The 20,317-nt window shown below is 39.2% G+C and overlaps 1 protein-coding gene across 2 annotated transcripts in view; it reads right to left on the minus strand.

The window, feature by feature from the left end:
* Positions 1-20,317, minus strand: part of DDX10 (DEAD-box helicase 10) — a 209,406-nt gene that overhangs the window by 12,578 nt on the left and 176,511 nt on the right. For both annotated transcript variants that reach the window (XM_076328171.1, XM_076328172.1), the window contains one exon: positions 1,779-1,912. In XM_076328171.1, the coding sequence (XP_076184286.1) occupies positions 1,779-1,912 (134 nt within the window). The remainder of the gene's footprint in view (positions 1-1,778; positions 1,913-20,317) is intronic.

Genomic DNA, 20,317 nt, shown 5'->3' on the forward strand with positions numbered 1-20,317 from the left:
TCCTGAAATACTTCTCTTGGCACCTCTGTTACTGTCCTACGTAAATGCAGAATTGCTAACTACGCTTTTCTTCTGGTCCTTGTCTTTTAATTAATATTAGACCAGAGATGGCCCCTTCCAACAAAATGGTGTTTTACAGGATCCTCTAGCTCAAATCGCTGCCTTATATCCAGGTTTTACTCATCAGAATCTCATATATTAAAAAGACAGTATTAACCATATTACTGATGTTATCTGGAGGAAGCTGAGAATAAAATTTCATCATATTAACCTGGTTCCACTACAAGCAATATACAAATAGCACTAGAGGATGCATTTATTAAATACGGACAGATATATTTCAACCCTAGAAACATGTGAAAAGCAACCTACCAATCCTCTTATATAGCCCTCCCCCAAAAATACCGAATCTTAAACTTCATTAAAGGAGAACTTCTTCAACAAATCATGCTGCTTCCCCCGCCAAAGGCTGATGGGCAGAGTAAAGCGGTCATAAATATGGAAGGAACTGGAAGAATCTTGTTTAAGAATGATGGGTCTCATTTTCTGCTTGTTGACATATTGACGTTTGACACAGCTTTTTCATTCATTTTACATGGATTGGAGATATTGAATCAGCTTAGGGAAGTGAAAAACCAGAAGGAACTGTAATTGACTTCTAGTAACCCTTTTTATCCCCCTTGCACAAAGAAGGAGCAATTTACTGCTGCTCAGAAAAAGCAGTGCATTTCCCCCATCCATCAGTTCAGTTGACCAACACACTGGTGAACAGGCTACAAGGGACATGGGCACCAGCCTGTTAACTTAGGGCTACGCAGTCTTTAAATCTATGTCCCAATACTCAGTCCTACATACTGTCCCTACAGTGTGCAGTGACACGGGGCTAGGGACTACCTAGCCACTAGGATTTAGCTGATTCAGACATGAAAAACAAAAGATTTATGAACCTAGACATCTAGAAGAGAGCAAAGTAATGATCTGTACACCCATTTAAGTGTCAGGATCATGTTTCTGAATCTGTTACACAATAGGCTGTTTGTCAGAAACACACAGACAGACTTCTTGTTGCGATGAAGCCAACGACAAAAACCACACAGGACTTCATGCAGTATCCCTCAGTCTTCCTTCAGTATGTGCTGAAGAAATGCAGTATGTTGCCATCAACTACAGATCCTCATCCCCACCCTGTGCTTTTCTGTTAAACTACAAGAAACAAAATCTTCTGGTTTATATAATTAAAAACATTGTTTTAAATTAAGAAGAAAAGTTTAACATTGTTAATTTTATTATATATTTAATTCTAACTCAGATTCCACTTCATTTGTAGTGTTGAAGAGTCTGAGCAACACTGAATCATAAAACTTATCAAGTTTCACCGTGCACAAATTTATTTCATATAGCATAGGTACAGAGGGCTCATCCAAATCCTCAAATGACTTCAACGTTTTTCCTTTCAAACAGAACCTGTAATGTGACAGTAGAGAAATGTATTTTTGAAACACATGAAACCTCCAGGGAATTAGTCAAGAGTTTTGCATGTGGAACAGTCTCACCAAGATCCCTTCAACACTGACTCAAAAATCTTTCTCATACAGCTTCACAAAAGAAAATAATAGCCTTTAGCACAAATTTCTGTTCAACACCTACCTCACAAACAAACTTAAATACTAAGTCCCAGGAGCAAGAGAATGACTATAAAATGAGTTCCTAACATCCAAACAAAACAGTTTCTAAAAAACATGAACATTTCAAAATGAACATGGAAGATGTGTACTTACCTACAGCTGTCTTCGCTTTCTGAATCCTGCTCTTCATCAGAATCTTTGTATTTATCAGGATCTGGAAGAGTACTTGGATCAAACTCTTCTTCACTTCCACTGTGAGCAAGAAAGGCCACTGTTTCCTCTTCAGCCTGCCAGGTGACAAATGGAGAGTTACAAGACAAGCAGACAAGTCCATGTTACTTGCCACAACCCCATTAATAGGGATGCCGTAACAAAAATCATTGCAAACAACCACAGCCAAAGGCCACCGCTATTATAGCCAGGAAAATGGAATCGTTTCTGTCATCATCAGTGCTCTCCTCCAAGGCTGTTTGTTAAGTTGAAGAAATATTATTCAAAAAGGAAGCACAAGGATTTATGTTCAAATTCTACCTTCCCAATACCATCATCTTAAATCTACCAAATCTAAGAGAGATTTGGACAGCAACTAATCAACAGTCATCTAAGAGCAAGTGTTTAAACAATATGAAGCTTTACTGTCTCTCAGAAACACATTGGCAAAGAGATTCAAGCTTGTGGACACATTAATCACCGCTATGAAGTATATTTCATGAAATACTCTGATTTAAAACTCATCTGGGTGTCCTTGCAGTTAAAAACCAGAATGCTGCTTAAGCTGAATTAACCGCTTTAAGGGAGTTAGAGACCCTCTCATCTCTCCTCTCTGGGGCTCAGCTTCCCTCCGTCCCCACAGCGCATCTCAGGACGGGCTGCTGGCGTTGGCAAGTTTCCCCAAGGTGCAGGAATGCCTCAGTAACTCCTTAACAAAGAGGGTACAGAAGATGGTGCTCCATAAGAGTCTTGGACAATACAATAAAGCTGACTGCTTTTGCAGATAGAGGTTCTGCTCCACGCAGTCCTGAACTGATGGCACCACTTTTGTAAATTTTTGCTAACAGGCACGAAGAAAGCAGACGGACCGGAGGGCATATGCAATTGTATATGCACACAAAAATGCAAACAAAAAGCTTACAGGCATTTCTAAGCAATGTGAACCCTAGATCCATGCATATTTATGCTGAAAAGCAAAACCAAATGCAAAGAAACTATAACTAAAGACATCACTACCTTTTCTTTATATATCTAACCAAGATACACACAGCTGAGTTTCCAAAACAGTGCTCATTTAAATGATCCTTCATTCGACGAATAACTTCACATCACTAAATATTTAAAGTTCACATTTGTTCTGATTTTTCACCATTTCCATCTATCTCCAGGTTTTAAAAGAACACTGTCCTTATGTGCACACACCTCACCACAACAAAAATAAATTAAAAAAAAAAAAAACAAACAAAAACCATACCAAATGTCCCTTTAATATCTGCATATAGAGTGAGTGAAAGGAAATGAGCTAGTGAAGGGTAAGATTAGTCACCACTGCAAGAGTCCCTTATTGCTTGTCCAGTGACACTTCTGCAGTGCACTGAAAGAAGGCAGAAGAAAGGGATAAAAGCCAGATTTGCCATCAGAAGGCAGAAGAAAAACGTACTAACCACACATTTTGTACTTGACTATTTTGAAATACTAGTACACGTAATTGCATAGCTAGGCATATAAAATCACTAGAAGCATCATCAGACTCAGCAGCCCTGTAAACTGCCTAAGGTAACATAACCACTGACTGAAAAGCATGTTGATTACCGGGAACTTCAGGTGCTACTTCACAACAAAGTTGTTATTGGTTTTGGGTTTTTTAAGTATTTTTTTGCTTACAAAAAATATCTCCTAGCTCACCTTTTAGTACAATGTTACAGAGCACTACTAACTCAACAGAAAACTATTTTGAAGGTCACCTTTTTGTTAATGAATGTCCATATTTGAAAAGCGTTCTGCATTAAATTATAGTTTATTTCAATTTGTTTTAAGCATTAAGTATTTGCTCTTTACTTGTCCCTCCCATTGCATCTATTCTTTCAATACAACTGGTGCATATCAATTATATATTTAAAAAAAAAAAAAAAAAGAGTACAAAGCTGTTGTGTGGAATAAAGTATGCGTGACACTATGCAACAGAGTTCTGTAATACTAGCATTTATCGGCAGTCATCTTTTAAGACTTGGGCTGTTCATTCATATTCTCAGTTATCTCAGTAAAATGTTGAGATTGCATTGTTTCCTAAGTTTTGTCATTTATATATGCACACATACGACTATTACACATACAGAGATCAAACCTTTGCTTTTGTTACACATTCATATTCATTTTTTCCAGCAGAAAATCTGCAGAGATGTGTTCAAGGTAATGCTTACTATAACAAAAGAAATAATTGGCAAATATGCTTCTTTAATTCATCAGGAATCATGAGGTCATATTTCTTATTAGTATCACTGTTACATATTCATTAAAATATCTGTAAGACCCTGAAATTGTTAAGAACTTGAACATTTATCATCCACAGCTGAACAACAGAAACTCATTATTTTTTCCCTCTTGCTTCAAATTCATATCAGCCAGTCAGGAAGAAGAAATCTTGTGACTTAATTTCACATTACTGACCACAAGAGCTGGAGGAAAAAAAGGTAAAATCATAGCTCAAGATAACACTTGTAAAAATTCTTTAGATACAAATAGGATGCAATTTACAGCCTCAGGATTAAATCCTTCCTAAGGAAATAGTTATCAAAGAAGAGATTAACTGAAGAACAGATTTTGACCACCTACCATTTATGTCTAAGGTTAGCAACAATGTCCTTTGGAGCGTATATTCATTTCAAAGTTCAGCTGTGGAAGGAAACCCATTCAGACATCAAATCAGGCTGGTCAGGAGAACAGGATTCAGTGGCACTGACCTTGCTATTATCATTCTGCTCAGGGGTTACAAGCTCACTCTTTTTTTATACCACACAGGTTGGCCCATGTATTTTGCAATCTAGTTCTGTAGAAACTTTGCACGAAGACTTTCAGTTCGAACATGGCATTGAGATGAAAACATTTCTGCATTCACATAGTCTCCTTCTGAGGCATAAGGAGATTCTTCTTATGCAAACTCAACATTTTAGAAAAATTCAGCAAAATTTCTGTGCTGGAGGTTTTGGAAACCTTGTTGCCTTCAACCCTCCACACTGTACCAAGTCAACAATAATCACCCTCTACCTTACTGTAGTCATTTTGGAAACACACACCAGATGAGGCAAACAGGGCAGGTTCCTCTAGAGCTTTTGTCCTGCTTCTCAACAGAATACCTCCAATTCAACTTCAGTTGCCTTTGTTACAAGATGCAATGACAACTTTCTCTCTTTGTAACGAAGGCTGAATGGCTGGTGGAGCTCAGGTAAATGTGTTAGGCAGGCTAAGAGAAGCTTAAAATAAAGAAATAGATGTACCTTTTTAAGAAAACAGACACTCAAGGGACTCAAACGTTCAAAAGAGCTGAACGATGTCTCATTTCTACCAGGCATTAGGCACTCAGGTGAAAATTACCTATTACCATGAGATAAAAAAGGAGACCTGAAAAAACGTGCCATGGAAACCTGTACATACATAAAAAACATTGTATTTTCCAAGATTTAATTTATAGAATACATATTTATTATGGCGTTTCATTTATATCTAATTTAATAGGTATTTATTTTTTTACCCAATTAAATTGTCTGGAGCTGCAATTTTTGTGTTCAACTCTTTAAGCAAGTTATCTGTTTCTAGCAACCAGGTTGAAGGGGGAGAAAGAATTGTTTTGGCACTAGCAATTCTGTCCATAGTACTTTATAAAGCACAGTGAGGGAATATTTCTGATCAGCTAGAAACAAAACCTTTAAGGACTGTTTAGAAGTTGATCAGACTTGATTTGAGTCCATCAACAGTCATACAATATTCAGTTCCTTTTGAGCTATGCCACCCTTTAGCTTTTGCTAATAATACGGCCTCTCCCAGCAAGTGGTGTTTGTGATTTTGATGCTAAGAAAAGGTAAGCTTTAAATACTGCTAGGAGGTTACCCTACAACTTTTAAAAATTTAGCATATTACAGCTCATATAAAAGGATATTTAAAAATATAATCCCTTTCATGATCTGACAGCATTCCAAATTTTATTAATTTTCTTCTTTTTGACAATTTTTCTTCAGATAAAAATGGGAGTTGTTTCTGCATCATGTTTATGATGGAACACATTCACAAACAGAGAGGTTTTGTAGCATTTCCTTTAAAACATCTTAGTCTGGATTCACCTGATCGCCTCGCAGGTTTGGTTTTTTTTCATAGCCTGTACCCCCAACCCACAACACTGTGTCCCCAGCTGATGCATGGTTGCTCTGATATTTCATCATCTACATTGCCCCAGAGGAATACAGCTATTCTGGCAGTTCACAAATAGAAATACAGCCTTTGATGTAGCTGGGGTGTTTGATCCAACAGTTGCTTTGAAGATCAAGACCAAAGCCTTAGACGATACTGAAAACTGACTGGGAGCCAGTGGAGCAAACCAAGTGCTGATGTGACATACAAAGAGCTGCCTAAACCATGCTGAAATTGGACAACTACACTCCCTACCATGTAACGCTCATCAATAGCCTTCAAGTCCAAACACAGAAAGTATCATTTCCACTGAGGGAAGTATCTTGCAAGCTAAGAGGGGAAAGGCCACCTTTCAACCACATTTCTAAAATGTGTGCAGCGGTGTTTAAGGTCAACCTTCATGAATTGTGACAAAGTCATGCGAGGTTTCTTCCTGTTGCCATCTACCCTTTGTCATCTGCATTAACATTGAATATCAATTCTAACAGGTGACATACACATCCATTCCACAATTGGTTTTGCCACTCCTCCTAGGTTTGTTTCTTCTTATTGTGACGGTGTGCTCCCCCACCCAATCTGACCTTTATCTCCTGTAACCCTACCTAAGTGAGAACTACCAGGGGCAGGCGTTAATGGATGCTGATGGTGATACTTCGTCCATTAACGAAGTGGATTCCGGAGCCAGATAACAACACAATAGCCTTTGGTTATTGTGAGAAATACGCCCACCTAACCACAGTTATCAGTATGCAAATATGACTATGAGTCAATCATCTTACCCCTATAAATAGTGAGCAGCCCAAGAGCCCTTTGAGCTCTCCTGCGCGGCAGTGGGCTACACGGTGGGATCTCCCCTTGAGTAGGGACGCCTCTCAAGGTTACTCCTCGAGGTTGAGAGATACCTTGCCGCAACAGATCCTGGGTAAGTGACTAATAGCATGCTAAACTTTGAAATCTTAGCTAAGTGATATAAAGGATTGATTGCGCATATATAATCCTTTAGACATAAACCGTTGACCAAGACTGGGACTAGGATTGGATCCAGCCGCACCTAGACTCCTCTCTGAGAAGTTTAGAAAGCAAGGGGGTCCTTTCTGAACCTCATGACTCAACGGGAGGGTCTCCCTGACAGTTTTGTCTGACCCTGTCCTCTATGCAGTAAATAATCAAGTGTACCTTGCCATCGAATCTTGTTCACTGTCGCATTTTCCATTGAACTTTGTTAATTCACGCTTTAACTCACTGTTTTCTATCAATAAAGTATTGTTGCTTCTCTCTTACGAGTGAAGTGCAGTCTCACTCCATCTGCGACAGTTTCTTCTTATGGATAAGTAGGAAGTGATATACAAAAGGGTGGGAACAGCAGAGAACAGGTTGTTGTTGCAAGACTTTCTGTTCTCTCGATCTGAAGCACACAGATGCATTCAAGGAACACCACAGAAAGATGATGTGGACACAAACAGGGTCAACTATTTCAGAAGGATTGGCCAAGTTCCATGGGTCTGGCCAGAAAGGCTGGTAACCAAAAATTGGAGAAACCAAGGTTGCAGGTTAGTCAGACAGACATAGTCTTTGGACTAAGATGATCTAACTGATCTTCAGGCTCTGGGAGGAGCTAGCTATAGGTCCTGGTTTTCACACCACTTTATAGAATAGCATTCATGGTTTTCAGTAGAAGGGACAGATAACTCTTAGCTTCATCTTCAAAGCATTCACCCTTCCCAATCACTACCAGTCACACCAAGGTTCAATTTCGTCCAGTCATTCTTTATTTCTTTTTAAGCGATTTGACATCTTAAATAATACAGTTAGCCTAGTTTAGCCAGCAGAATCTTGCTTTTGCCAGTGGTCTCATATAATGTACATGAAAATACTTAATTTTCTTTCTTGGCATTCCTAAATGTCCCACATTTTATGGACAGTGAATGGGTAAGCCTGTGTTCCAAACTAGCACACACTGATGCATATATACTGACATTCAAATCTTTGCTGTGTAACTATAGCAAAGCAATTTGTGCTGGAAATGGCTCCTGCCACAAGCACAGTTCAGAACCATTGAAAACACAAAAATTATAGAAATTTCCGCACATCCACTTCTGGCTTTTTTTTATTAGTAAAGCTTCTGTTGTTTTCATAGTAGTAAGTATATGTTTTATCTGTAGACTTGATCTCTACGAAGTACTTATAGTCCATACCAGAATTAATAGCAACATAATGAATGCATATAGAGAAAGATAATATAATTTGGTAAATTTACAATTACAAACTCATCTACCGCAAAATGAAATGCTGAGAACTTCTAAATCTACTCAAAGACTTTTTTTTTTAATCTATTTGCTCTTATCTGCATTTGGATTATAATGGGTACGTCTCACAACTAGACCTTATACTTTCATTTTTTATATTTGCTCTTGTAAGACGCATGTGGAATACTTTTTGTAAAGCCAAGGTTTTTCAAGTTGTTACTAGCCACAATTATCGATGCAATTTTAACAAAAGGGCAGACTAATATAATTCTGGTGGGAAAGGTCAGGATAAACCAACTATACTGTTAACTTAAATATAATTCATGTTACAGACATGAAAATACAACTTAAAAGATGGGTAGCACCGGAAGCAAAATATACACTGGAATATAATAAATGTTGACAAACAGAAGAATTTATCCTACTGCGTATATTCTTGATTTTAGAGATTGCTTGTACACAGATTTCACAGGAGTGCAAGCTAATAGTTCCAATATAATGAAATATGGGCATGAGCACACAGTTGTTTTATTTGCCATAAAAGATCAAACCTAGGATCTTTAGTATCATTAACAGAGTAGTAGCTTCATCTCTGGCAAAGTATAAAGGTTTCCATGCCTGCCATGCCAGCAGCTAGACAGAGATACTACCATGCACACTAAATCCCTGTCTGAAACAAAATTGATTTAAAGCATTTAATAATGCAAAGGCTTCAAACCAGAAAAATCTAAACAATTTTTAATTTGAAATCTTTCTAATTCTAGGTTGTCAGGTATCATTTTGCTTGCAAGCGAGCAAATAGTACAGGGAAAAAAAAAAAAAGACTTGCTGTGCCTTATAAAAAAAAAAATTAGTAAAAAGGTCTGGGAGAATTAAACATGCCAACAGACATGTCCAAAAGTCTAAGGCCCTCTCAAAAAAACAGAAAACCACAATGCAGAACACTGTTTTTAAACTTATATTCTCCACATGTAATCCTTGGACTGTCTCTTTACACTCCCTCTTTCTCTCCACTTTTAGGTTCACAGCAGCCATGGCTGTCAGCTCAAATACAGAAATTAATTCTCCAAAGTAGTCTCTGTGTTCAAACATTTCAACACATCCGTCTTCTCCAGGGAACCTCAGCATATGTCCACAGAGACGGTGCCTACGCAAGATTATTTTCTCTGTATTGCTTTCTGGCATTTTCAAACGAGCCTGAAGAAACTGCATCCTCTGCCATGATGCAGCAGAGGTGTCCCACCGCCACCACTACTCACAGCGGAGACTGGGAGCAAAGACCACTCTTTTGCTTAGTGACGTGTATTTTTCAAGAATGAACAGATCAACAGCAGCACTGACATGAAATAATCAGAACGGAAACCTCGTAAATCACATAATTCTGTAAACTGGTTAGTTCTGCTCTTTTTCTTGAAACAACTGATTCGTATTCAGTACACGAGAAACAGCAACACTGGCATTAAGCGCTTGTCCTACGACAAGACTTTCATATTTTCACTGTACTGCTTAAGTCACGTACTCTAAATGCTTGTACAAAATACGTATGTAAAATAGCACATTTACAGGGAGAAAAATATGAATCACATTAATTCCTCGCAGTGAAAGTTATTTTAACTGCTACTGGTGCTTCTACATACAGAAGCAAGGAAAAGAAACCCAGAAGTAGCATTGCTGCTCACGGCACCAACACAATTGCTTGCTGTGAGAATAAGACCTTGTCTGCCTTCATTCAGAACCTATTTATCAACAAATTCTCATTTGTTCAAATATGCAAACAAGTAACCAGTAAATCAGAAAGCGCCTGACTGACACTGCACACTTGCAGAGCCATTTATTATTAATTTTTTTGTTGTTGTTGAATCCAGCTTCCCAAGTCATGAGTCCCTTTTTACAAAATTTTGCAAAAGACAACTCCTGGCCCAAAGAGCGTAAGGGTTAAGTAGAAGACACGAGAGAACAGACAAATGCAGCCTGATGAAGGACAAGGAAGCAAGCTGCCTGGGGAAGATTATGAGCAAAGGGCATAACACAGCAGGAGACCTGCCCTCTTGTATTTCCACAGGCATTGCTGCAAAGGGGATCCTGGATGAAGAAATTGAAAAAGCTTCTGAGGTACACTGGCAGCCATCCCCCAGCACCTTTTGTTAAGTGTGAGGAAAAGCTGAGGCCAAAAAAATTATCAAGGTCATGTTTGAAAAATAAGCAAGCAGACAATAACCAGTGAGAACTAAGCTCTTGATAGCAACGGACAGATGAAAGGCCATGAAGGGTGCTGAAAGTTAACGGCCTGGAGACACATGAAGAGAGGGAACTTTGCAGCTGCATTTTGAATAGATACTAATGGAGCAAAATGGCATTCATAAAGGAAGGTGGAGAAGACATTGCAGAAGTCAAGGCAGAAAATCATAATATCCCTTGATAACAATTTTATCTACGTGAACGAATAGGAAAGGCATGTCTTAGAAATGCCAAGTAGGAAGAACAAGAAAGATTTATATGAGGCAAGATCTTTTAGACCAACTGACTGAAAGAAACACAATTTTTCAGGCCTAAAATAACGTAAAGCAACTTCAAAGCAAAAAAAAACAAATTAAGAATAATCGCTGAGAGTTACTGTTACTTAGGGAATTGAGATAAAATGTAACATCATGTGTGCAATAGGGTTGAGGAATGTTAGTACGGGGAGAAGCTACAGAAGGGTTCTCTTCAGGAAAGAGAGAGCGTGTAATTTGTCATCTGTGGAAAATGAAGGGACAAAAGGAGGATTAAGAAGGATTTAGATAAGCACCAGAACGTGACCATGGGAATACTAAGGCATAAGCTAAAGAGAGAGATAGTGGTGATACTCACAGTGACCATGAAAGAAGACAGCAAAGAAGGTTGAACTTTTTTCTTGAGAATTGCCTAATCCATGAAATGTCAGCTAAGATTTTAATTTGGACAGAACAGTAGAGCTGGAGTAGAGAGACTGAGATAAGACTCATTAGTACAGACATGAATTTGTATTCATGGACAAGATTTCTCTGCCGATAAGAGGAGGAAAAAAGCAGAAGGCAGAGCCATGCAAAACACTGTCATAGAAGGAGACTGAAGACTACGATATTCCTGAAATTATGAAGGAGGAACTACTAGAGAAGACAGACACCAGAAGAGAGGGTGGTCACGTCTGCAAACACCCTAAAAATTGGAGCAGATATGGAAAGGCCAAGTGAACAACCAACTAGTGAGAGGAAGACTGATTAATGTCAGGGCTCTCAGAGAAGTGGAGCTGTGTAAGAAGGAAATCAGAGAGCAGTTGCTAAAGAACAGGATGGATGATGTCTCTTGAGTAGAACTGAAACACGTCTACATGTGCAAATGAGTAGAAGGGCATGAAGAAATGTGGCAGCTTGAAAAGTACGAAAGGCCAGTGTGGAAGTGATGATTCAAAGACAAACAGGGAAGAACCGTAAGGCAAAGGTGAGAGGGCCAAGGAGGAAGACTATCGAGAGAAGATCTGATGGAAGTGACAGAGCGATGACAAACAGAACCATGGTGGAGAGAAGAGCTGACTGAAGCTATTTAAAAAATGGGAAAGAGTAGGAAAGGGGAAGAGTAAGAAGGCATGAGAATGGCCCTGGAGCTGATTGAGAAGGTGGTAGGAAAACAGTGAAGAGGGAGAAGAGCCAGCAGCAGGTATAGAGGAATTAAATCAACAACAGCAAACAGAACTAGGGAACGCATGGTTAAACATCTGAAGGCACTTCTTCACGTGGCAAGTGGCAAAGCCATGAACGTTTTGCCAAAGAATACAGAAGGTGTTAAGAGTATACATGGGCTCAAAAAGTAGGTAGGTAGGTAACAGTAATAAAAATCTATTAAGGGATAGTAAGTACAGCAAGTGCTGTGCCTTTGCCCCTGAAAGTCCCTGAGCTGCAGATCTCTTCAGCCAGGGAGCGTAACAAGACGACAGTTTGAAAACTACTCTGCAGGTACGACTGCAGATTTTCCTGTTAGCCAACTAGCAAGAACTGCCAGATCTGACACGGAGAAGGGAAGAAGGTCGCCCTCATTTCAGTATGTAGCCATTTATGGAAGCAATTTTTTTCCATTGCTATACTGTTTTCTATCAGTCTTTTAGGGCTTCTCATACAAATATTGCAGTTTATTAAATTAATCTGGTGAAGAAGACTATCATCTCATTCTTAGCACAAGAACAAAACGTTTGAAACAATGCAGTGAGGGGAAAATTGGAAGCTGAGACAACTTCCCATCAAAAGCCTAAGCCTGTGCCTAATTATATTCATTAACTATATCAGCGTGATCATATGCAATGGCTCATTGAGGAACCCACACTGTACCACCTCAAACAGTCTTTAGGTTTTGTACTGCTGCCAAAATGTTTTACCCTATTTCCAGTAACTGAGTAACAACTTTTGGTTTTAGTAATTGAAACACACATGGTATACAAATACTAAGAGCAGAAGATCTGGCACTCATTTGTAGGTTAATTAGCATATTATAGATTTCTAACTGACTTCTCACTACTCCCCAAAAGCCCATACTTGCAGCAAATCAGTCTCAAACATGCTGTAAGCACTGTAGGCATCTTTACAAATTTTAACCTAGGAAATTGCAATTTTCAGCTAAGGACATATTATACCTTACAGTTGTTCATTCGCTTGCCCGTTCGTTTCAACAACATCTGAAAAATCTTTATACTGCATAAATAATGTATTATATCCATAACAACAGGATACAGTACACTGTATGATTGATTACCTTGGCATTTAGCTCTTGTTGGAATACCTTTTGTGAAACATGGCTCTATTGGACTCCCAGAAAATTACGTTTTGGTAAAACTGTCTGAACGATCAAACTTCGGTATGGCTAGACATAATTTGTTCAATATCTTTATCAATGATCTGGATGAGGGGATCGAGTGCACCCTCAGGAAGTTTGCAGACGACACCAAGCTGGGCGGGAGTGTTGATCTGCTCGAGGGTAGGAAGGCTCTGCAGAGGGACCTGGACAGGCTGGATCGATGGGCCGAGGCCAACTGCATGAGGTTCAACAAGGACAAGTGCCGGGTCCTGCACTTCGGCCACAACAACCCCATGCAGCGCTACAGGCTTGGGGAAGAGTGGCTGGAAAGCTGCCTGGCGGAAAAGGACCTGGGGGTGCTGGTTGACAGCCGGCTGAACATGAGCCGGCAGCGTGCCCAGGCGGCCAAGGTGGCCAATGGCATCCTGGCCTGTATCAGAAATAGTGTGGCCAGCAGGAGTAGGGAAGTGATCATGCCCCTGTACTCGGCACTGGTGAGGCCGCACCTCGACTACTGTGTTCAGTTTTGGGCCCCTCACTACAAGAAGGACGTTGAGGTGCTGGAGTGTGTCCAGAGAAGGGCAATGAAGCTGGTGAGGGGTCTGGAGAACAAGTCTTATGAGGAGCGGCTGAGGGAACTGGGGTTGTTTAGCCTGGAGAAAAGGAGGCTGAGGGGAGACCTCATCGCTCTCTACAACTACCTGAAAGGAGGTTGTAGCGAGGTGGGTGTTGGTCTCTTCTCCCAAGTAACAAGCGATAGGACAAGAGGAAATGGCCTCAAGTTGCGCCAGGGGAGGTTTAGATTGGACGTGAGGAAAAATTTCTTTACTGAAAGAGTGGTGAAACATTGGAACAGGCTGCCCAGGGAAGTGGTTGAGTCCCCATCTCTGGAAGTATTTAAAAGACGTGTAGATGCGGCACTTCGGGACATGGTTTAGTGGGCATGGTGGTGTTGGGTTGACGGTTGGACTTGATGATCTTAGAGGTCTTTTCCAACCTTAATGATTCTATGATTCTATAATGTTATTAACATTGCACAGGCAGGTACAAACTTGAACTTTTCATACTGTACCAAAACAATGCTATTTTACATTTGTTTCTTGAGGAATCAGAGATAGCAAAGTCAGGGTGGAACAATTTAAATCAGTGCTTTAAATCTCTAATTATAATGCTAATTAAAATCAGCAAACTTTTAATTCACACAGTTGTTTACACAAGTAACCACTGCTACTTTTGTTTTTATTTCAGTATTCTGAAGCACAGTTGTTTTACACTGGACTTCACACAAAATTTGGTACTATTTTATGCTAACTATTTAAAGTCCCAATTTTTCCTTTTCCATTTTTCTTTTCCATAATGAAAGCAAATTATGCTTTCATAGTTAGCAAAAGTCAGCAAATAATTTCAAATAGTATACATATAAGATATACATTTTAGAAAATAATTAAAATTCTGAATGAAAACTGTTTCAATTTCAGATAGAATAAGAGTCAACTTGACACTAACCATGATTAAAAAATGAATAGTAATCACTTGGCAAATAAGTGACGGCTCATTATGAACTCCAGTGCAAACAGCTCATTTGCTCTACTGACTTTTTGGTGTTATACAATCTGCTTGCAATTATGATTTGCCGTACATTAGTAAATACTGGAAACAGAAATAACAAACTGAAAACAGGATCTACTGGCCTGAGTGTAGACGTATTGCCAGTTCTCATTAATTCATTGGCCACAAGCGATATAAAGGCTTTTATTACCCTAATAGACTTCCACCAGCAACAGAAGTTAGTACAGCTCCATGACACGCTTTCTCTATAGGTCACATTGATGAAAAACACTATCTGCACTACAAATAAAAATAAATACACCAAATAAAACATAAGCCTGACACTATGTAATATTCATGAGTTCATACAGTGTTATTCTGTAAAGTTTAGGCTCTAACTCTGCATTATATCATCATCCTCCAGAACCTTTGCTTGTTTAAAATTAATTAATTCCAGATTTCAGATTTGCCATAAGAAGCTCAAAGACACGAACTAGCTGAACTGCTGTAACAATAACTTCTTGAGACTGACAGCAACTGGATGACTGGTTAATCTCACTACAATGATAATTTCAATACCCACAGACAAATACTGTTAAGTGCTCTCTGACAGAGGAAAAAACCAGTGAATGGCCGTGTTCCAAAAATCCAAAAACTGTCTCTTGCCTTCCTAGCTGGGACATCTCCAATCCTGACGCAGCCGCCTCTCTGACACATGCTGCAGTGCAGCTGTGTCAACAGAAAACATAAAGCCCTCCAGAAAAACACGGCTGGTGGCCACCAACTCCATCCCCCTCCCCAGTGAATAAGGTACAATTCCATCATTCCCACCTTTGGTTTTGAAGCCTTTGGTAATGAGGATCCCACAGTCTCCTCACAAACTTATTCCAGTATTTAGATAATCTCACCATTGGAATGTCTTTCTAGCGTCTATAATGAATTTCCCTGTTAGAAACCTGCTACTTTTTGCACCAGTCTGAGAATGGATTACTCATTTACTTTTCAAGTATTTGACCTATTTCCTTAATTTCCCTCCTCTAGTTCACTTCAACTAACGTACAAGCTCACCAGCCTGGATGCAGGTTTGAAGAACACTTTTTTGGCCTGCTGAAAACAGATGCAGAGCTGTTGCTTGTCCAGCTCAAGAACAAAAAGACTCTGCAAGCCTACTTTCTGAATGGATCACCAGTTAAGAAAACAAAACACATCTCCCAGCTGGTTTGGCTTCCAACCAGCAGACAGACTGACTGATCAGTCCAACAAGCACTCATGTTCTCATGTATGAGGAAAAATGTAGCAACTGGAGAAGGAGAGAGAAGCAAAGTGTGCCAGCAGAGTGTGCAAGAGGAGAACTGCTGCCGAGCAGTGCCCCGTGCGGGGGGTCATCAGAGGTCCATGTCAGCCACCCGCTTCAGATGGGCTCCCCTGCTCGAGGCAGCACTGTCCACCCCCTCCAGTTTTCATGGAGCACTGAGAGCCTTGACACAGCGTAAAATATATTAAATGAATAATGGAGGAAGCTACACATTATTTGTTTTCATATCAAACAAATTCCAAACATACAGTTATATCTTTAACAAAACCTTCACAGCGAGTTTGGTTTCTGTGCCATTCACTCAAATTTGAAAGCTGCAAGCAGCCCTAGGATCCCGGCTACCATGAGCTTCTGGTGGTCTTGGCTATATCCCACCACTGGAACACCCAACTCACAGGCACAGGCCTCAGTGTGCTAAGCTACGCACCCCCAGCAAGCTACTGAAGAAGGACACACGCCCTTTACTGCATCTCTGAGGTCCCTATGGGATTTCCAACAATAATCCACCCCATGCACCAGATTGTAGGATGACACTTCAACCCGTAATTTCTGGTTTTTAACGCAAATCACCACTTCTTCAGAAAAACAAACAAACGAACTCAACCAAACTCAGATTGATATAAGTGTTTTACCACTGGCAGAAATAAATGTGTAAAAATCTTTCCTAAACTGCTGAAGGGACACACGGGGTTTCCTGTGGCCATATTAGTACCTCCTAGAAACCCCTCCTCAAGATTTATTTGCGTCTGAGAACCTACAAAGCCACATAAAGGATCAATTAGCAGTCATTGGTGTTTACCATTTCAATCTTGACAAAAATCCAAAACCAGCAACCATAACATACCCCATACATAAAAATTATATTCAATTGCTACTTTTTCCACTACCTGTCATGCAATGATTTAGATTTACATATTCTTCAATTCTTGACCTAATACTTAAAATGATAGATGAAAACCAATCCTTTTTTTTTTTTGCTTAGAAACCTTTTTCATTTGTTATGTTGAACAAAGACAAACAAACAAAAAATAACTGTTACTTTGAAACAATGTTAAACATTATTATAATTTTAGAGACATAGCAGTGTATTTCCGACTGAGAAATGGTGGACCATAAGCGCCTGGTCCTCTTTACATAAGTCACGTATCTTTTCACGGGGAATATTTTATCTTGAAAATAGTATTTTTGCTTTCTTCAGGACTACTATTCTTTGCAACAGACAAGTTTAGAATTTCAGCTTTAAGAAGTAACTAAAATGATTTCTGCTGCAGTAGAGCCACCTGATTATAAAATTTAGTTGTGATTTGATTGCATCCACAAACCTATCTCCTCATGCATGTAACTTAAATGTGTTACACTTTCTTTTTAAGTTCTTGCAGTTTCACAGAATTTTGAGGATAAAATTTAATGACCTATTGAAAATAAATCATTTGTTATATCACATTCTACTTGGCATACAATATTAGCACCAAGAACATTTGCTAGAGGTACTGTTAAGTGAAAATCCTTGTTTCATAATGCATGACTTCCCAAAGCACTGAGTACATAATATCCATCATGAAATTCAGATTAATAACTAAATTTGGAAAGAGGTACATTCAGACTTGTGATCAGCATTCTGAGATCTCCAGTTATGAGTTTTAATTAAACTTGCTTTTTGTATTAAGTCTATTTTTATTAAATAGGCACAGAATCATGTTTTATACATTATGCGTAACTAAAAAGAGATAAAGGAGTTATTTGTAAATGCCTTTTCTTAAAGGGACTTCATAATTCAAGTCACTGTTCCATAACTCCTCTTCACAGTTGTGATGACGAGGCACCACCGCTGAACATAATCTACCTCTTTGAGGGCTTCAGCCACCTCACTGGCAATCTGTTTCAGCACCCCAAATACTACTCCTGTGATGACAGGCTGATAAATGAGATCGCTGGATGATACGGGGCATGGATTTTTTTTTTTTTACTTCCTGACAAAAAAAGTAAGATTCTTGGACATCTCTGATGCATCAGACTAACCCTCAGATTCCACAATTCCTGTTCTTTGGTACTGAGGATCTCTCACCACTAAGCAGATGAGGTCTCACTCTCTCTGTATTTTTCCACGTGATACATCACATTTAAAGAATCTTCGTAACTCCCTACTATCACAAATATGAAACACAAAGATGCACCTAGATGAAGCTCAGAAGGCTGAAGTCCTAACTGCCCTAAATGTCTCCTTTCTCTCAGAAGCTGCGTCTCCCAGAGCAGAGACAGCAGAACTGCATGGCAGCAGCCCTGTAAGCTATCAGTTTACTGTCCTGCGTATGAAAGCCACACGACCTTGATTCTGGATTGTGCCATGAGTTGTGCTCATCTCAGCCAGTTCTACTGTGAAGGCAGGAACTGCACCAAGTGAAAGGTGGTTCCCCTCCAGTCACAGGCAGGAGAAACCCTTTCAGCGGCTAATCCCACTCGTGCTCCCAGGTCTTCCCCACTGCATTTTCTCTGACAACCAATTCATGTTGTAGCTATGGAGTCCTATCACTTAAACCATGAATACCACATGCACGAATACCATGCAGTTCTGACTGAGCATTACATACTATGTCAGCTTGCACACAGTCACACGTTAAAAATGCTTGTATCTTTGGTAGACAGGAGAAGCTGGCAATGTCTGTTAAATCCAGGATCTCAGACTTGTGAGCACAAAGGACCGCTCACCCAACAAAAAACAGCAGCAAATTGATCAAGTGTTGTCCCTCCAAATATTCCACTCGCGAAACGAACAGTTTCAAATGAGTCTCAAGCAAGAAATTAAACTAGAATAACTAGCACACCAAATTACCAAAACCAAATAGTACTTCTCAAACAACAAGGGAAGTCCAGCTTAAAGGAACCAGTATTTTGAGCTTCAGGAAACCTATGAGAATGGTATACTGACACTGTGACACAAAAGAGGGGTGGTTTTGTGGTTGGTTTTGGTTTTTTTTACTATTACAATGTTTTTCTTCAAAGGTTACTCTTTCTACATTTGCCAAGAAATAGTTTTTATTAATAGAGCCTAGTACTATAGCATTCACCTTTTGACCTGGATAAATACCTTTTCAGAACAGTCCAAACCAAAATTCCTTGGAATCAGCACGTTTGTATTTACAAATTCTGCATCACTTCTCTTTGATACCAATCAAATGCACAAACATAGATTTACTGGCTAACCAGTATTAAGTAGAAGCTGAAAGTAATTCTTTCTTGGAGAAATGGCTTTACTGAAAGACCAGAAAGCTATTTTCCTGCTGGAGAGACACCTACTTAGCATCCAAGAGAAGAAACTAACAACTTCTGATTTATCTGAGCACCTTCTGATTTAGCTGAGCAACTTCACTCCATTTCCTGAAAAGTCGGACAGCTGGAATGCAGCACCTGCTAATGTTTCCATACTAATTCAGCACAAATTGTGCTTTAAATTGCTGGGTTTTTAATCTCTGAAGTAATCTGTACTATCAGAAAATTCAGATTTTACATGTGTATATCCTCTTGCTTTTCAGACTGGTAAGTAGCCAGAGGTTGGGCATGGCCATGTACTGGTACAAAGAATTTCCAGCACTTTTTGTGTGTATTGAGTTGTGCAAACAAGCATCTTGCACAGATGACAGTCACAGACAAACAAAATATACAGCACTTATTACAAGTTTCTGAGAGTCAAGATTTTGTGCAGAAAATAACCTGAAAGATGAGTCTTTTCATAATATTTCTTGACTACATCATTCCTATAACAAACAGATTGTGTGCACATGCTGGTGAAATGCGGCATATATGTAAACAGCACAAATAAGACGAGGTAAAATGCTTTAAAGACGTGTGCGGATAAACTGAGAACTACTATCAAATAATTAGCATATGAAGAAATTCAAATATTGGAAAGCTATTTTGGTTCTAGCTTTGCTGTTTGTGCTTCATTGCTAAAACGTTGTTAAATTCATTTTATCGCAGGCATGCAGTGTACTGCATTTTCAAGATCAATTAATTTCATTTTGCAAATGTGAAATACCTAGAATTTCAATCTAGAATTTTCCTGGAGATAATTTTGGACAAGCAGTTTGTCAAATTTGTTCTTAACTTTATTTTCCTATTCCTCCTCACCTTTTCAATCTATTCAGTGCTTTTGATATGGCTTGCATAATGCATGCTGCAGTCACTTTCATTTTGTTAAAGAACACTTATTTGGAAATGAAGATGCACCAAATTATATTCCATAGCGTTTGGAAAGAATGAGAAGTGAACAACAGTAAGTCTCCTGCATGCTAAATAGAGCCACTGACTGCAAGACATACAAGAACTACTGTGCCAAAATGTTCTTGCTGCTGCTCCACTGACGTCTCTGAATTTGAACAAATGTGGCTCAT

This window comes from Aptenodytes patagonicus, chromosome 1, assembly GCF_965638725.1.
Source record: "Aptenodytes patagonicus chromosome 1, bAptPat1.pri.cur, whole genome shotgun sequence".
Classification (NCBI taxonomy): domain Eukaryota; kingdom Metazoa; phylum Chordata; class Aves; order Sphenisciformes; family Spheniscidae; genus Aptenodytes; species Aptenodytes patagonicus.